At 41.6% G+C, this 18588-nt stretch overlaps 1 protein-coding gene across 5 annotated transcripts in view; it reads right to left on the bottom strand.

Annotated features, from left to right (window-relative positions):
- Positions 1 to 18588, bottom strand: part of dennd6b (DENN/MADD domain containing 6B) — a 95077-nt gene that overhangs the window by 10662 nt on the left and 65827 nt on the right. For 3 of the 5 annotated variants that reach the window (XR_005944943.1, XM_041203652.1, XM_041203651.1), the window contains exons 14-18: positions 14444 to 14508; positions 9609 to 9632; positions 5688 to 5777; positions 4749 to 4802; positions 2116 to 2225 (exon numbers count right to left, since the gene is read on the bottom strand). Coding sequence is in view for 4 of the 5 variants with exons in the window: in XM_041203652.1 (XP_041059586.1) it covers positions 2116 to 2225; positions 4749 to 4802; positions 5688 to 5777; positions 9609 to 9632; positions 14444 to 14508 (343 nt within the window). In the remaining variant the exon portion in view is untranslated. Of the gene's footprint in view, positions 1 to 1000; positions 1054 to 2115; positions 2226 to 4748; positions 4803 to 5687; positions 5778 to 9608; positions 9633 to 14443; positions 14509 to 18588 lie in introns of all 5 variants that reach the window. The other 2 variants (XM_041203654.1, XM_041203653.1) reach the window with 2 other exon arrangements.

Raw genomic sequence — 18588 nt, 5'->3', positions numbered from 1 at the left:
CAATCAAACAAACATATGGCAAATGGAATTTTAGTACAGAGAAGTGTGAAGTGTTGCACTGCCTTTATAGTGTACAAGAGCAAGGAAGTTATGCTAAACTTTGATAAATCAGTGGTTAGGTCCCAAATGGAATACTGCATCCAATCCTAGGCATAACACTTTGGAAAGGGTGCAGAGGAGATTTACTAGAATGGGATCAGGGACAGGGGACTTCAATTACACAGAGAGACTACAGAAGCTGAGGTTCTTCTCAGAGCAGAGAGGGTACAAGGAGATGTGAGAGAGGTGTTCAAAATCTTGAAAGGTTTTGATAGAGTAAATAAGGAGAAACTGTTTCCAGTCTCAGAAGGTTATTAACCAGAGGACAAATAATTAAGATAATTGGTAAAAGAACTAGAGCCAACCACAAGGAGAAATTTTTTTATGCAGTGAGTTATGATCTGGAATGTAGTACCTGAAAATGTGGTGGAAACAGATTCAACAATAACTCAAAAGGGAACTGGGTAAATGCTTGAAGAGGGAAAAAAAAATTGCAGGACTATAGGGAAAGAACAGTAGCGTGTGAATTCTTTCAAAGAGCTAGCACAGACACGATGAGCCAAGTGGCCTCCTTATGTGCTGTATCATTCTATGATTCTGATTTAGTGACTGAAATAGCAATTGTTGTGATTGGTTTAAAGAAAGAATTTGAAGGCAGGGAAAAGCTTTTGAAGGTGGGGAGAGGTGTAGTGAGAAGCACGTTAGAGAAGAGTTCCAGAGTGTGGGACAAGTTGGCTGCAGGCTCTGCCCCATTGGTAGAGTACTCTGGAGGGGTGAGGATGGGAAAGCAGCAGGCAATGTAGAGTAGACCAGTGTTTGAAGAATTGAGAGAAGTTGCATGGGTAGGGAGTGGCACAGCCATGGAAGGCACTGAATACAAATGTGAATTCTGAAATCAATGTTCTGAAGGATAGGCTGGCAATAACTGGGGACAGGGGCAATATTTTGTGAGATAAATTACCTGTTGCTAAGTTGGAGTTTATGCAAGGCGGGGCTCAGGACATCATTGATAACCTGAGTATGGAGACAAGATGATGGTTTCAGCAGCAGCAGGAATAATATGGGTGAAAAGTTTTGGAGGTAGAAATTGTCTAACATGGTCATGAATTGGATATGGGATTTCCAGGTCAACTCAAGGCACAGCAGAAACCAAGGCTGTTGGGTTTAACTTGAGATGGAATGTGGGAAAGGAGTTGGGATCAGGAGCTAAGGTAGAAGGCTGGAGTTGTGCACTGGGGACAGGAATCAGGAGTCAGGACTGTTTCTGGGTCCCAAACCCACCCCTGAGGGGATACAGTCACTGACTTGGAATTTTCAAACAGGGACCCCCTCTAATTGGCATGGACAGGTTCCTCTCCAAATGAAGGTGATGGATAAGCTCTAAGTTAGAGGGCCAATCAGAGGCCTTCAGCTTGAAAGGAGTAGCAGCCTGCAAGGGATGGTAAGTAACTGAGTAGGCGTTCAATTTGGAGGCCACCTCTGACCAACTTTTTTAAAAAGTTTAAATAAAAGACATAAAAAGCAGCCAGGCCACAACTTTGGGTGGACGGCAGCGAAGCCCTCTGCAGGGTGGCCTTTTGCTGCACTTGCACCTCTAGGCCTGCCTGGAGTTCTGGTCCCTTGGCTTGCTGCTGGGTGCCCATGTTGAGGCAGTTAAACTGTCCCTCTCTGGGTCAGGAAAATGGAGATCTACTGGAAAATCCCAGTTGGCCTCCTTTCAGTGTGCTTAACAAGGCTTTTAATGAGCCTAGTTTTCTGCCCACCATGTGGAGACGCTGGTAGCCCTCCTGGCCCTGAATCTGCCTTCACCAAAATAACCAACACCAGGAATGATGTCGGGAAATCTGCACACTGGCTGACACGAGTATTTTCGGGCCCTATCCGTCTTCGCTCCCGACCTCGGTGGGGCCCAAACATTCAGCCCAGAGTTTCTGATAAAGACCATAAAAAATGTCTTTGATCAGGTCACTGATTTTCAAAACAAAATGATTCTCCACCCCAAAATAAAAGGTTTCAATACTTTACAGCTCCTCACTTACAGTCAAGTTTGCAATTAGATTTAAAGTCATGCTCTACCTGTATAATCCTACCCAATCCCCTTTCTGCACAGAGGTCAGTTGTGGTCCAGTGTATTCCAGTGTCTTCATGAATTCTTCTTTGATAAAGGGGCGGATCTGCGGTGGGTTCTGTCAGAAAAAGGCAGTAGAAATAATGGAATTTTCTTTCTACTGAGAAGACCATTTACTTTCATATGCAAGAACCTTCTGAACTCTTGGCAAGATCTTATTTACCATCCTAAGTTCCTCCAATAGAGAATCCTGAGCTTCTGACTTTTACCTCAATCCACCGATGAAGAACATGAACAGTTGCAAATCCTTGCACTGCATGCATCAGTACACTATCAGCTCTCACATGTCACTCACGCACTGGCTGCACCAACTTAATGCGTCTTTTAACATGGTATTCAGGAGAGAGTGGCTGAGCACTTGGACAGAGCCAGGATAGATTTATAAAGGGTAAATCTAACAAACCTGACCAAATATTTTGAGGTGGTAACTAACATAGTAGTTAAGGGAGAGTCTACAGGTGTTATTTATGTGGACTTCCCAAAGGCATCTGATTAGGTTCCACATAAGAAACTCTTAACAATAGATAATAAATTATAGTTTTGTGTGTGACACTCGCATTCCATGAACAAAACAAAAAAAAAAAATCAGGGTGCATGGAACTGGAGGCAAATCTTTGGCTTGGATAGGGAATTGGTTAGCAGGTAGGAGAGAGAGAGGACAATGTTTATGTGCTCATATTGGCAGGATTGGGCTGGTGTCCCCAGACACTGTGGCCTCAGCTTTTTATTACAATTATAAATAACTCAGGTGATGGAATAGAGAGCCGTATATCCAAACTTGCTGACTTTGCTTAGTTAAGTTGCACAACAAATAGTGTAGATGGGAGCAAATAGTTGCAAAGGAACATTGAGAAATTGAGTGGCAGATGGGTTAAAAGTGGGGAAGAGTGAAGTCAGCCACTTTGGACTTAAGGAACATAGATCAGAGTATTTTCTAAATGGCAAGAAACTAGGAACTGTGGAGCAGCAGAAAAATTTAGGGATTCATTACATAAACCACTGAAGGTGGTTAGGTACAAAAAAAATTCAAAAGGTTAAGGGTTGTTGACCTTTATCTTGAGGGTTATGGAATATGGAATATGAAAGGGGTGAAGTTATGCTACAGCTGTAAAAGTGCTGGTTAGATTTTATTTGGAGCTCTGTGTTCAGTTCAGGGCATTGCATCTCAGGAAGGATACATTTGCCTTGGAGGAGATGCAGCGCAGATTCACCAGCCTGAAACCTGGGATAAAAAAGGTGAAATTATGAAACATGTTGAGAAACTAGACTTATATAACTCTTGAATATAGAAGATTAAGGGGTGAACTGTTATGACAATTAAAGGATTGATAGGATAGAAATAAACTATTTCCTCTGGCGGGGGTGTTCAGAACAAGGAAGTATAATTTTAAAATTAGAGCTAGGCTGTTGGGGTTTATGTCAGGAAGCATTTCTTCACAAAACGTGTAGTGGAAATCCAGAATTCTCTCCATAAAAAGCTGTTGAAGCAGGTGGTCAATTGACAATTTCAAAATTAAGATTTTACATGGTTTTGTTTGGCAAGGGTAACAAGACAGGTAAATTGAGTTAAAATACCTATCAGCCATGATCCAATTGAATGGTGATACAGGCTCGATGAGTTGAATGGGCTCCTCCTGTTCCTAAGCAACAGACTCGAAAGGTTGAACAGCTGCCTCCAGCTCCTGTGTACTATGCAGCATTAGGCCAAACTGATAGGTTGCCACTTTACATTTTTCAGGTGTTCTCTGTAGAGGCTCACAGATAACATCCTAATCTTTTAAAATATCAGCAGCTTTAATTCAATCTTTCTTTGGTCTAATCATCTCCCTTTGACATTCAAAGGCATTATCGTTGTTGAATTCCCCACCATCAACATCCTGGGAGTCACCATTGACCACAGACTTAACTGGACCAGTCACATAAATACAGTGGCTACAGGAGCAGGTCAAAGGCTGGATATTCTATGGCACGTGACTCGCTTCCTGACTCTCCAAAGCCCTTTCACCATTTACAAGGCACCAGTAGGATGTGTGATGGAATACTCTCCAATTGCTTTGGTAGGTGCAGCTCCAACAACAGTCAAGAAGCTCAACACCATCCAGGACAAAGCAGCCTGCTTGACTGGTACTCCATCCACCACCAGCACACAATAGTGTGTAACATCTACAAGAAGCATTGCAGAAACTTGCCAAGTCTTTTTCGACAGCATCTCCCCAAGGCCACGAGCTCAACCCCCTAGAAGAACTAAGACAGGAGGCACATGGGAACACTGCCACCTGAAAGTTCCCCTCCAAGTCACACATTATCTTCACTTGGAAATATACAACGTTCCTTCATCGTTCCTGATAGCACATGGACTACAACAGTTCAAGAAGGTGGCTTACCACCACTAGTCCCCAGGACAACTTAGGGATGGACAATAAATGCAACCATATGTCAGTGATGTCCACATCCATGAATGAATAAATAAAGTTGATTGTCCCTTTATTTCAGAGATTTAACAGTTGTGTTGTAGCTCAGAGTTTGCAAGTCAATAAATGGAATGGGAATGTCGCAATTTATCAGCAATACTCAGTTTTACCTTCCATGCAGTGATGGTTCTCTGAAGGGGCATCAGGCTGGCAACATATCTCTCCTGAGGGAAAGAAAACAATTATGTACAGTATAAGTTTCTATTTCCTACACATACCTTAAAATCTCCTTCAAAAGTTCCCTTTGGCTCAGTTGGTTCAAAATGGTGGCAAACCAATGCACACATCAAAGCTGGGCTTCCTGCCATGGTGCTTGGGAGCTATGGTAGGAATCAACATCACCAGAAAAGGGAAGGCAAAAAACTGGGAGCGGGGAAGGGAGGGTAGGGAAGATTATAGGTGGAATATATGAGCCTATATGCATATTATTAATGGAAACAGAAAATACTAAAATTTCAACAGCATCTGTAGAGAGAGAAAAACAGAGGTAACATTTCAGGTCAGTGACCCCTTGCCAGAACTGGCAGCACTTAGACATATTAAGTTTTTTAAGCAAGGCAGAGAAAGGAGTGGAGGATAGGGAAGAAGGAACAAAAGGGAAGTTCTGTTATAGGGTTAAAGGCAGGGATGATCAAAAGTGGCTGATAGTGCAAGGTGGAAAGAACGGTAAGGAAACAAAATCTGTATCTAGTGGAGGTGTAAATGCCTTCCATCATGTTATAGACCTTCCCTTTCTTCGTTGTTCTTTTTTCCCTAACCTCCAGCCCTTTCTCTGCCTTGCACTCCCAGTTCTGACGAAGGGTCACCAACGTGAAACATTAACTGTGTTTCTTTCTCCACAGAGTATTTCCAGCATTTTCTGTTTTTATTTCAAATTTCCAGCATCTGTATACTTTGCTCTTGCATATTATTAAGCCAACTCCGTTAGGCTATGCAGCAGAATATAGATGTTTAGGGCCCAAGTTCAGAAATGCAGTTAATGACAGGTAATAAGTCAACACAGACCATTTTCCATTTCTGTACATCCTAAAGAGGAACAAATTGCTCACCAGGGGAATAATGAAACTTTGGGTCAGCTCCAGTAAATGGCGACGGACAATGACACTCTGCACTTCTGGTGGACGTTTTCTTTGAATGCCCTGGAATTATTTGACAGATATTGAATACCAAAAAAGTCATCAGTTTATAGGTGTAGCAACATTGTTCTAAGTGAAAATGCTAAGTAAAAATTCTGAACGCCTTGTAGTGCGAAGTCTACAATTTGGAATGAAAATGTCTGATTTTCTAATGGTGAAGCTCAAGGTTCCTGCCAGAGGCAGCAGTTTCTCCTTATTTTTATTCATTCATGGGATGTGGGTGTCACTAGCTAGGCCAGCATTTATTGCCCATCCCTAATTGCCCTTGAGACATGGGGGTGAGCTGACTTCTTGAACCACTGCAGTCCAGGTGGTGTGGCCAGCATTTATTGCCCATCCCTAATTGCCCTTGAGACATGGGGGTGAGCTGACTTCTTGAACCACTGCAGTCCAGGTGGTGTAGGTACACTGACAGTGCTGTTGGGGAGGGAGTTCCAGAATGTTGACCCAGTGACAATGAAGGAATGGCAACACATTTCCAGTCAGGATGGTAACTTGGAGGGGAACTTCCAGGTAGTGGTGTTTCCATCTGTCTGCTCTGGTCCTTCTAGATGGCAGTAGTTGTGTGTTTGGAAGGAGCTGTCTAAGAAGGCTTGGTGAGTTTCTGCAGTGCATCTTGTAGATGGTACACACTGCTGCCACTGTGCTTCGGTAGTGGAGGGAGTGAAGATTTGCGAATGGGGTGCCAATCAAGCGGGTTGCTTTGTTCTGGACGGTGTCAAGCTTTGGAGTGTTGTTGGAGCTGCACTCATCAAGGGAAGTGGAGAGTATTCCCTCACACTCCTGACTTGTGCCTTGCAGATGGTCGACATGCTTTGGTTAGTCATGTGAGTTACTCGCTGCAGGATTCCTACCCTCTGACATTCTCTTCTAGCCACAGTATTTACATGGCTAGTCCAGTTCAGTTTCTGGTCAATGGTAACCCCACGGATATTGATAGTGGGGGATTCAGCGATGGTAATGCCATTGAATGTTAAGGGGAGATGGTTAGATTCTTTTTGGTTGGAGATGGTCATTGCCTGGTACTTGTGTGGTGCAAATGTTACTTGCCACTTTTCAGCCCAAGCCTGGATATTGGCCAGGTCTTGCTGCATTTGGACATGGACTGCTTCACTATATGAGGAATCACGAATGTTGTTGAACATTGTGTAATCATCAGCTATTATCCCCACTTCTGACCTTATGATGGAAGGCCATTGATGAAGCAGTTGAAGATGGTTGGGCCTAGGACACTACCCTGAGAAACTCCTGCAGTTTTGTCCTCAAACTGAGATGACTGACCCCCAACAACCACAACCATCTTCCTTTGTGCTAGATATGACTCCAACCAGTGGAGATTTTTCCCCCTGATTCCCATTGACCCTTGTATTGCTTGGGCTCCTTCCTGCCACACTCGGTCAAATGCTGCCCTAATGTCAAGGGCAGTCACTCTCACCTCACCTCTGGAGTTCAACTCTTATGTCCAAGTTTAAACCAAGGCTGTAATGAGGTCATGAGCCAAGTGGCTCTGGCAGAACCCAAACTGAACATCAGTGAACATGTTATTGCTAAGCAAGTGGCACTTGATAGCACAGTTGATGATCTCTTCCATCACTCTACTGATGACAGAGAGTAGGTTGATGGGGCGGTAATTGGCTGGCTTGGATTTGTCCTGCTTTTTGTGTACAGGACATACCTAGGCAGTTTTCCACATTGCTGGTTAGACGCCAGTGTTGTAGCTGTACTGGATCAGCTTGGCTATGGGTGCCAAGTTCTGGATTACAAGTCTTCAGTACTATTGTAAGAATATTGTCAGGGCCCATAGCTTTTGCAGTATCCTTATTTACCCTATCAAAACACTTAATTATTTTGAAAACATTAAATTTCCCCCTAATCTTTTCTGCTCTAAGGAGAACAATCTTGACTTCTCTAGTCTCTCCACATGGTTGAGGTCTCTCATCCCTGGTAAATCACCTCTGCATTCTCTCTTATTTGCTTATGGGATATGGGCATCACTGACAAGGTCAGTATTTATTGCCCATCCCTAATTGCCCTTAAGAAGTTGGTGAATAGCCTTTTTGAACTACTGTAGACCATGCCCATATATTTAATTCACTACATCTCTTTCTCTCCTTGACCTATTCCTAGGTCCTGATGGACCACTGCCTCTGATTCCTCTGAAAACAGATACAAGGATACAAGGTATTCATTTAATAAGTCTGTCAATTACTTATGTATTAAAATTTTGCTTGTATCTTTTTTTAATGGGCTTGCATTCCCCTTTATCATTCTTATTCTTTTACATAGTATATGGTTTCTCTATTTGGAGTTTTGTTTACAAAAAGTGACATGGAAAAAACAAGATGAAAATTTAAAAAAAATCAATAAATAATACTCATGATAAAGAGTGGCATTAGTTATCCAAGAATAGACTAGGATAATGGTAATCTAAGCAGCAGAGAAGGAGCTTCTATCCTACATTGAGGACTATTTTCGAGATCAATATGGTTTTAGTCCAATAAGAAAGGAGATAATGTTGGATTTAATGTTCTGGATATTACATGCATTTAAGTAAAGAGCCATTAATTTTACCTTTTTACCATTTTTTTTTCCATTTTGACCCCATTTGCTGCTGTTTTTTTATGTTTCTATTCTGTGTCCCTTCCTGTTCACTCTGGGCATCATTCCTAAATAGCTGACCTGCAAGGCTGTCATGTGCTTTTGCTTTGTAAGTCTACATATCCCCTTTCCAGAACCCCGACACACAACAACACAAAAACACACACACAAACACAGATCCCCCCCCCCGACCCCCCCCACCCACCACCTCTATTTAGTGTAAAACTGTCTCTACAGCCCCACTTATTCGGTTTGCTAGGACACTAGTCCCAGCACAGTTAAAGTGAAGCCTGCCCCACCTGAACAGCTCCCTCTACCCCAGTACTGGTACCAGTGCCCCATGAACTGAAACTCATTCCTCCCACACCAGTCTCTAAACCACGCATTTAACTCCTTGGCTTTATTTACCCTATGCCAGTTTGCCCGTGGCTCAGGTAGCAATCCCAAGATTATTACCTTGGAGGTTCTGCTTTTTAATTTAGCTCCTAATTGTTCAAATTCTTTCAGCAGAACCTCCTTTCTAGTCCTATCAATGTTGTTGGTACCAATATGGACAACGACAACAGGATCCCTCCCCTCCAACTCCAAGTTCCTCTCCAGCCCTGAGGAGATGTCCTTAAACCTGGCACCGGGCAGGCAACACAGCCTTTGGGACTCACACTCATGGCTGTAGAGAACAGTGTCTATCCCCCTAATTATACTGCCCCTACCACTACCATATTCCCAATTCCTCCCCCCACTTGAATGGCTCCCTGTACCACGATGCTGTAGTGAGTTCGCTCATCCTCCCTGGAGTCCTTGTTCTCATCCACATAGCTTGTAAGAACCTTGTAACTGTTGGACAGTTGCAGGGGCTGAGGCTCCCCGAACGCTATCTCCTGAGTCCCCAAACCTGCTTCACCTGCAATCACACCCTCCTGTCCCTGATCACAGACCAAATTTCAATTAGCATACTGAAGGGTGTGACCACCTCCTAGAGCAAAGTGTCCAGGTAACTTTCCCCTTCCCTGGTGTGGCACAACTCGGACACCAGCTCCTTAACTCGGATCCGAAGTTCCTCGAGCTGCAAACACTTGGTACAGATGTGTTCGATCTGGATCACCTTGGTGTCTATCAGCTCCCACATGCTGCAGCAGCAAAACCTCACCCATCCCGCCATCGCTATCGTATTTTATTCAATTTATTACTCTAGTAACTCCACTCTTTACACTTTATTATAATTATTTTAATACACACCTGTATTGATCTTATACAAGCTATCTGTAAGAAAAAGAGAAAAAAGAGATCTAAACACAAACTAAATACTTTACTTTAAAGATTAGGAATACTTACCAATCCTGCTCACCAATCAGCTGCTCTCTGCGCTCTTTTCCCTCTCATGCTCTTTAATGGTCTCACACTCTTCTTGCACTGTCACTGTTAAAGGCCCTGCTCCTCTTGCACTCTCTCCCTGTAATTGACCATGCTGCTTCTCTCACACTCTATCCCTGTAATGACTATACTGTTTCTCTCATACTCTATCCCTGTAAATGACCACGCTGTTTCTCTCACATTACAGAGACATGGCTGCAGGATGACAAAGGCTGGGACCAGAATATTCAAGGGCACATAACATTGCAGAAAGACAGGAAGTTAGGAAAAGGTGGTGGGGTAGCTCTGTTAATTAAGGGTGACGTTAAAATAATAGTGAGAGATGACCTTAGTTCTAAAGATCAAGATATAGACTCCGTTTGGGTAGGGATAAGAAATAGCAAAGGTAAGAAGTCACTTGTGGGAGTAGTTTACATGTCCCCTAAAAGTAACTACACTGTAGGACGAGGTATCCAGAAAGAAAAAAAATAGGGGCTTGTGAGAAAGGTACAGCAATAATCATGGGTGTTTTTAATCTACATGTAAATTGGATAAATCAGATTGCAAAGGTAGTCTGGGAGATGAGTTCATAAAGTATTTTCAGTATAGTTTCTTACAACAGTACATTCTAGAGCCAGAGAGTGGGCTATTCCAGACCTGCCTTGTGCAATGAGACAGGATTAATTAATGACCTCATAAAGGAGGTAGCAGCAATCATAACATGAATGAATGTCACTTTCAGTTTGAAGGAGAGAAGAACAGGTCCAAGACTAATGTATTAAACTTAAATAAAGACAATTATAAGCATATGAAGACAGAACTGGCTAAAGTGAACTGGGAAATTAGGTTAAGTGGTAGGCCAGTAGAGATGAAGTGGAAAAGGTTTAGGGAGATATTTCAGTAAAGGTATGTTCCAGTGAGAAAGAAAGACTCTTGGAGGAGAAGGATGCATCTTATGTGGCTAGCTAAGGATGTTAAAGATAGTATTAAATTGAAAGAAAAAGAGTACAATTCCGCAAAGATCAGTGGCAGATCAGAAGCAAAGAATGACTAAAAAATGAGGGGGAAATTGGAGTATGAGAGAAAGTTAGCTAGAAATATAAAAACAGATAGTAAGAGTTTCTACAAATATTTAAAAAGGAAGAGAGTAACTAAAGTTGGTCCTCTAGAGAGAGAGTCTAGGGAATTAATAATGAGAAATAACTAAATGGCGGATGCACTGAACATATCTTTTGCATCTGTCTTCACTGTGGAAGCCAGAAATAACATCCCAGGAAATTAAAACAATTATAACCGCCAGTGAAAGGTTTTGAGAAAATTATTATGCCTTCACGTTGACAAGTCCCCAGATCCTGATGGATTTCATCCTAGGGTCTTAAAAGAAGTGACAGCTAAGCAGATGCATTAGTTTTAATTTTCCAAAATTCCCTAGATTCTGAAAAGGTCCCATCAGATTGGAAAACAGCGAATGTAACTCCTCTATTCAAGAAAGGAAGGAGACAGAAAGCAGGAAACCACAGGTCAGTTAGTCCAACACTTGTCATAGGGAAAATGCTAGAATCTATTATTAAGGAGATTGTAGCAGGGCACTTGGAAAATCTTAATGCAATCAGGCAGAGTCAATATGGTTTTGTGAAAGGGAAATCATGTTTGACTAATTTATTAGAATTCTTTAAGGAAGTAACAAGCAACATGGATAAAGGGGAACCTGTAGGTGTGGTGAATTTGGATTTCAAAAGGCAAGGTTCCACATCAAAGGTTACTATTCAAAATAAGAGCTCAAGATATAGGGGGTAACAGATTAGGGATAAATGGGTCATTTCCGGGTTGGCAAGATATAACCAGTGGCATGCCACAAGGATCAATGCTGGGGTCTCAATAATTTGCAATCTGCATCAATGATTTAAATAAAGGGACCGACTGTATGGTTGCTAAGTTTGCTACAAAGATAGATAGGAGAGTAAGTTGTGAAGAAGATAAAAGGAATCTGCAAAGGGATACAGATAAGTTAAATGAGTGGGCAAAAAATTTAGCAGATGAAGTATAATGTGGGAAATGTGAACTTGTCAGTTTGGCAGGAAGAATAGAAAAGCAGCATATTATTTAAATAGAGAAAGATTGCAGAACTTTGCAGTACAGAGGGATCTGTGTGTCTTGCCACATGAATCACAAAGTGTTCATAAGCAGGTGCAGCAAATGATTAGGAAGGCAAATTGAAAGTTGTTGTTTATTGCAATGGGAATGGAATATCAAAGATGGGAAATGTTGCTACAGTTGTACAGGGTCTTGCTGAGACCACATGTGGAGCAGTGTACAGTTTTGGTCTCCTTATTAAGTAAGGATAATAATTGCTTTAGAAGCAGTGCAGAGAAGGTTCACTCAGCTGATTCCTGGGATGAAGGGGTTGTCTTATGAGGATAGGTTGGGCATGTATCCATTGGAATTTAGAAGAATGGGAGGTGAGCTTATTGAAACATACAAGATCCTCAGGAGACTTGACAGAGTGGGCGTTGAAAGGATGTTTCCCCTCATGGGATAGACTAGAACTAGTGGACACAGTTTAAAAATAAGCTTTAAGGCTGAATTAAATAGATTCTTGACTGACAATGGAGTCACAGAGTATTGGGGTAGACAGGTAAGTGGAGGCCACAATTAAATCAGCCATGATTTTATCGAATGGCGGAGCAGGCTAGAGGGGCCGAATGACCTACTCCTGCTCCAAATTTGTATGTTCGTATGTTATCTAGGTCATGGGTTAATTCACTGGAAGATTGTGAAATAAGTCAAGCTCTACAGAATGATCAGTAACCAGCTCTTCCTCAAAACTTATAATGAAAGAACAGTCGTTGATGAAATAACTGGATATGGTTGAGCCTAGAATGCTTCCTTGAGGACTCCTGTAGTGATGTTCTCAGGCTATGAACAATCATACCAACTTTCTTTTCTTCCAGTATGTGTCCAGTGAAGGGTTCTCCCTTTATCCTTCCTTCTGATTTCAGTTTTTCTAGGACTCCTTGGAGTTGCAACTGTTTGAATGCTGCCTTGATTGGAAGGACAGTTATTCTTCCCTCCCCCAAGGGGAGGCAGTAGCGTAGTGGACTGTCACTGAACTGGTAATGCAGAGATCCAGGATAATGCTCTAGGGACCCCAAGTTCGAGTCCCACCAGAGCAGATGGTGCAATTTTAATTAAAAGACTAATGAAGATCATGAAATTGTCGATTGTCATAAAAACCCATCGGGTTCACCAATGTGAAGGAACTCTGCCATCCTCACCCATGAGTGACTCCTAACCCACAGCAGTGTGGTTGACTCTTAAATGCCCTCTGAAATGGCCTAGCAAGACACTTTGTTGTTTCAAACTGCTAAAAACCCAATAAAAAAGAATGAAAACAGACAGGCTACTGACATTGATCTAGGCACCGGAAATGACAATGGCAAGCCCAGCCCTGTTGAGCCTGCAAAGTCCTCCTTATTAATATCTGGGGGCTGATGCTAAAATTGGGAGAGCTGTCTCACAACAGCTCATGGAAACCTTACAGATCATGTCCCAGACACCACCAGCAGAACAGACCCAGCAGAGGTGGTGGCACAGTGGTATACAATCGGGAGGCAGTTGCCCTGGGAGTCCTCAACATTGACTCCGGACCCCATGTCTCATGGCATCAGGTCAAACATAAGCAAGGAAACCTCCTGCTGATTACCACATACTTCCCACAACCCCCCACATCTGATGAATCAGTACTCCTCCGTGTTGAATACCACATGGAGGAAGCACTGAGGATGGCAAGGGTGCAGAATGTACTCTGTACTCTTCAATGTCCATTGCCAGAAGTGGTTCAGTAGCACCACCACAGACTGAGCTGGCCGAGTCCTAAATATAGCTGCTAGAGAGTTCAAGAAGGCAGCTCATCACCAGATTCTCAAAGGCAATTAGGGATGGGCAATAAATGCTGGACTAGCCAGAGACACCTACATCCCGTAAAAATTGATTTTTAAAAATGTAGCCCTTGTGTCCATGTTGGTAAATTAGACAGTAAACAAAAAGGTGAAACTTTTAAACAGGAAATGATTAATGTACAAACAAAACATACTTGCATTAGTAGTAAATGAGGTATAACAAAAGTTAGATTTCCTTTGATGAATAGAGCAAATGAAATTAGGGCTTAAAAAGCCATGAGTCAATTCTAAAGCTAATAATGTAAGAAAGTATAGAAAACATAGAGGCATAGCAAAAAGGAAGGCTTGAAAGGCTAGAAAAGGTATGCTAGAAATTTTCTAAATACATAAAACAAAAAGAATAGTTCAAGTTACAGTGGAAACCATGAGATGGAAAAGGATTTTTGTGTGTGTGCATGAAGAAATGGCAGTGATACTGAATGTAAATTTTGCCCTGGTTGTCACAAAATGTCCTAATCAATGATGGAAACTGCTTCCACCGTAGCTTTTAAAAGAGAATTACTGGAGTATCTGAAAATCACAATTTAAAATGGGATGTGTAGACAACTCTCAAAGAATTATCATAGGTAAGATGGGCTGAATGTCTTCTTTTTGTGCTATGCCATAAGATTCTACAACATAGTGAGAGGAATGCCACTGACCTCAGCATCTTCTAGCTTGGGGAGAAAATAGAGTCACAGGGATCTCATATCTTATCAAAGGAATCAATGCTACATGCAAAGATCATTAGCCTGGTCTCACATTAAAACAATTACGATTTACCTTTAAAAGTCGTTTAATAAGTGCCTTGTCCTTGTGCAAAAAAGTTTTGTAAGATGTGTAGATACCTGTAGAGAAAGGAGGGAAAATATGTTTTAAATAGCTTTTATTTATTTTCTTTGGGGAGATAAAACTAAAAAAAAACTTTCATCTGGGTTCACTTGGTATTTGCACAATTTGGCTTCCTATGTTGCATTTTGTAATCCTTTCGTGTCAACATTTTTTTCCATTACGCATTCTTATGTCCACCTTTGTTATGGATTTTGTCCACATAAAGTCTCCACTGTTGTTATGCAATCTGCTCACCGGGTTACCACAAATCACAAAAGATAACTTCATATTTTCATGGAGGACAACGTAGCATTGCGGTTATGTATGGAACTAGTAATCCAGAGCTCTGGATTAATGATCCAGGAACAATAGCTCAAATCCCACTATGGCAGCTTGGGTATTTAAATTCAATTAATCAAGTAAGTCTGGAATAAACAGCTAGTAATGGTAATGGTAACCATGTAAACTACGAGATCTTCATAAAACCCCTTCTGGATCACCAGTGTCCTTTTTTTCACCTGATCTGACTTATATGTGACTCAAGATCTACAGCATTATGGCTGACTCTTAACTGCCATCTAAAATGGTCCAGGCAAGCTACATAGTTGTATTCAAGAAGGTGGCTCACCATCACCTTCTCAAGGACAATAAAGGATGGCTGGCCTTGATGTGGCCAATGATGCCCATATCTCGTGAATGAATTAAGTATTTTCTCCTCAGTAACTGAAATCTCTCATGTCCTAAATAAAGATTGAATAAAACAGTTAGTTACTTCAGGATATGATTACATTTATCTAGCTTATTGTCATTTGTGTACTTAAATGGCTTCAATAAAGTTTTTACCTGAAGTTTTCAGTCTCTCCTAAAAGTTTAACTAATTGGATACTACTTTCAAAGAGCTGGCACAACAGGCTGAATACCCTCCTTTTGTGCTGTATGACTATATGACTCCATAAACAACGTGGAATGCTTGCTGTTATTACATTAAGAACCTTATGTCCGTGTGCTTTTTATCCACAAAACATTATTTTCTCATTAGTTTTGTCGTTATTCTTGTGTCAACTTTGAATAATATTGAAGTATTCTATAAAAATAAGGACATCAATCAAGCATCTTTTGGAAGTCCATCTACATAACATCAACAGCGATATCCTCATCAGCTCCCTCCACTGCTTCAAAGATCCCTATCAAGTTGGTCAAACACAATTGGCCTTTAACAAATCAGTGCTGGTTTTCATTATTAACCCATATTTTTCCAAGTGACAATTAATTTCGTCCCTGATTAATGACTCACCACCAACTGGTCTATAATCGTTAGGCTTTTCCTCTCCCATTCTTTATACAAGATACAACATTTACTATCCTCCAGTGCTCTGGCATCACTCCCATATCCAAGCATGACTGAAGTCTTTGGTAAGAGCCTCCTCAATTATTCACTTTTCCCTCAGCAACCTAGAATGCATTCCATCCAGCCAGGTGGCTTTTCTACCCACGAGAGGAATAGCACTACTAACCTCAAGTATCTCTTTCTTCTTTGTTTTCATCTCATCCAATTTGTTTAATGCCTCCTCCTTTACTGTGACATTAGCAGCATGTTTTTCTTTATTGAAGACAGATGCAAAGCACTCAATTAGTACCTCAACTATATCCTCTGCCTCAACAAGATGATTTTTTTTAGGGCCTTAATCAGCCCCACCCTTCCTTTGTCTAGCCTCTTACTATTTATGTGTTTGTAAAAGACTTTTGAGTTCCTTTACCCACAAATCTACTTTCATATACTTTCTTTGTCCCTCTTATTTATTTTTCTGGTTCTGCCCTGTACCTTTTGTTGGATTTTTGAACCTTTTTGTTTGGTTCTCTACTGTACTAAAGATCCAATATTTATCAAATGCCTAGCTTTGGATGTCCTTCCTATTCCTTTCGTGGGTATGTGTTCCAGTCTGCACCCAAACCATTTCACTTTGAAGTCCTCCCATTGCTCATTTTAACAGCTAACCTTTGATTTCAATACACCTGGGCCAGTTCCCTTTTCCACTGACTCAGACTGCCACTATATCATAATCCCTTGTGGAGACTTGTCCTTGTAATTCACTGATCTTATTTTCCACATTCTAGCATTTACACACATGCACTCTAAACCCATTTTAGTCTGTTTCTCAATTCCAGCCCTCTGTCTTATACATCCTATATCTGAACTACTCTTCATTCTAATGCTGTTGCCTCTCTAAGTCCCCTGTACCTCTTGTATTTCCTCTCCTATGCTTCATGCTGATTCAAGTCCCCCTCCACTAAATTAGTTTAAACTCTCCCCCACAGCACTAATTATCCTCCTGGGAGGAAACTGGTCCCAGCCCTGCTGAAGTGCAATGCCTCCATCTTGTACATGTCCCTCCCTCCTAACAATTTGTCCTAATGGCCTAGGGATTTGAAGTTCTCCCTTCTGAACAATACTCCAGCCACACGTGTTATCACACTGTTCCTATGCTCACCAGTACATGGCATTGAGAGTTATCCATAGATTACTGCTTTTGAGGACCAGTTCTGAGCTTGATTCCTAACTCCTGAAACATTATCTAAAGGATCTTATCCTATGTCATTAGTTCCAGTACAGACTATGACTTCCTGCAATGCCCTTAGCACTTCGCCTCCACCAGCAGCCCCTTCCCCCACAACCAACTGTTCAGCACTTACTATCCTTCTGAACACAACATAGCTGCAGAATAATCCTTGAACATGCACTCCAGGAAATTCTCATCTTCCCAAATGTAGCGACTTCAGTTGCTCCTCAAGCTCCAAAACCAAGTTTGAGTTTATGCAACTGGAAATATTTCCTGCATATGCGACTCTCCAGGGCACACAAAGCACCTGGAGTTCCTACATGGGAACAAGAATTGCAGGAAGCATTTTGTTTCATCATTTGGTGTCATCATTTTGTTTAAAAGTTGATCTACTTATTTGTTTTTAGTTCAGTAGTCCCTTATCCTATTTATTTGAATATTTATGTATAGGCGATGGTGTGGCCTTGGGGGAAAGAGCTGGTTAGTTCAGTTGGCTAGACGATTTGTGTGTGGTTCAGAGCAATGCCAACAGCACAGGGTTCGATCACCATTCCAGCCTACCTACTCACCCTGCCCCCATAGTAAAATCACAGCATAAGGTGTGGTTTGGCGAACCTCGAAAAACCAAGGATGCTAGCTGGAGAAGAAAAAACTGATGTATACCAGATTTCTATTTAATGTAATTTGTATCCTCTACTTAGCTATTTGGAATTGTAACCCCTTAGTAACATTCACGCCGCATAAGAGCCTGGCCATTTCCAACAAGAGAAAATTTAAAAGCAAAAATAAAAGCAAAAAACTGCAGATGCTGGAAATCCAAAACAAAAACAAAAATACCTGGATAAACTCAGCAGGTCTGGCAGCATCTGCGGACAGGAGCACAGTTAACGTTTTGAGTCCGAATGACCCTTCAACAGAACTAAGTAAAAATAGAAGAGAGGTGAAATATAAGCTGGTTTATGGGGGGGGGGGGAACAAGAAGAGCTGGATAGAGGGCCAGTGATAGGTGGAGGTAACCAAAAGATGTCACAGACAAAAGGACAAAGAGGTGTTTAAGGTAGTGATATTATCTAAAGGAATGTGCTAATTAAGGGTAGAAAGCAGGATGAGCAAAGTACAGATAGCCCTAATGGGGGTGGGGGGAAGGGATCGAAATAGGCTAAAAGGTAGAGACAAAACAATGGATGGAAATACACTTAAAAATAATGGAAGTAGGTGGGAAAAGAAAAATCTATATAAATTATTGGAAAAAACAATTTAACCTTGACATTTAATGCCATTACCATTGCTGAATGACCCACTATCACTGTGGGTTACCACAAACCAGAAACTGATCTGGGCCAGCCATATAAATACTATGGCCACAAAAGCAGGTCAGAGGCTAGGAATTCTGAGTTGAGTAACTCACCTCCTGACTCCCCAAATCCAATCCACCATTTACAAGGCACGAGTCAGGAGTGTGATGGAATACTCTGCACTTGCCTGGATGATTGCTGCTCCAGCTGTGCTCAAAAGGCAGGCACCATCCAGTTCAAAGCA

Source organism: Carcharodon carcharias, chromosome 13 (assembly GCF_017639515.1).
Source record: "Carcharodon carcharias isolate sCarCar2 chromosome 13, sCarCar2.pri, whole genome shotgun sequence".
NCBI classification, from domain to species: Eukaryota; Metazoa; Chordata; class Chondrichthyes; order Lamniformes; family Lamnidae; genus Carcharodon; species Carcharodon carcharias.
This window is presented reverse-complemented; position numbering and strand designations above follow the sequence as displayed.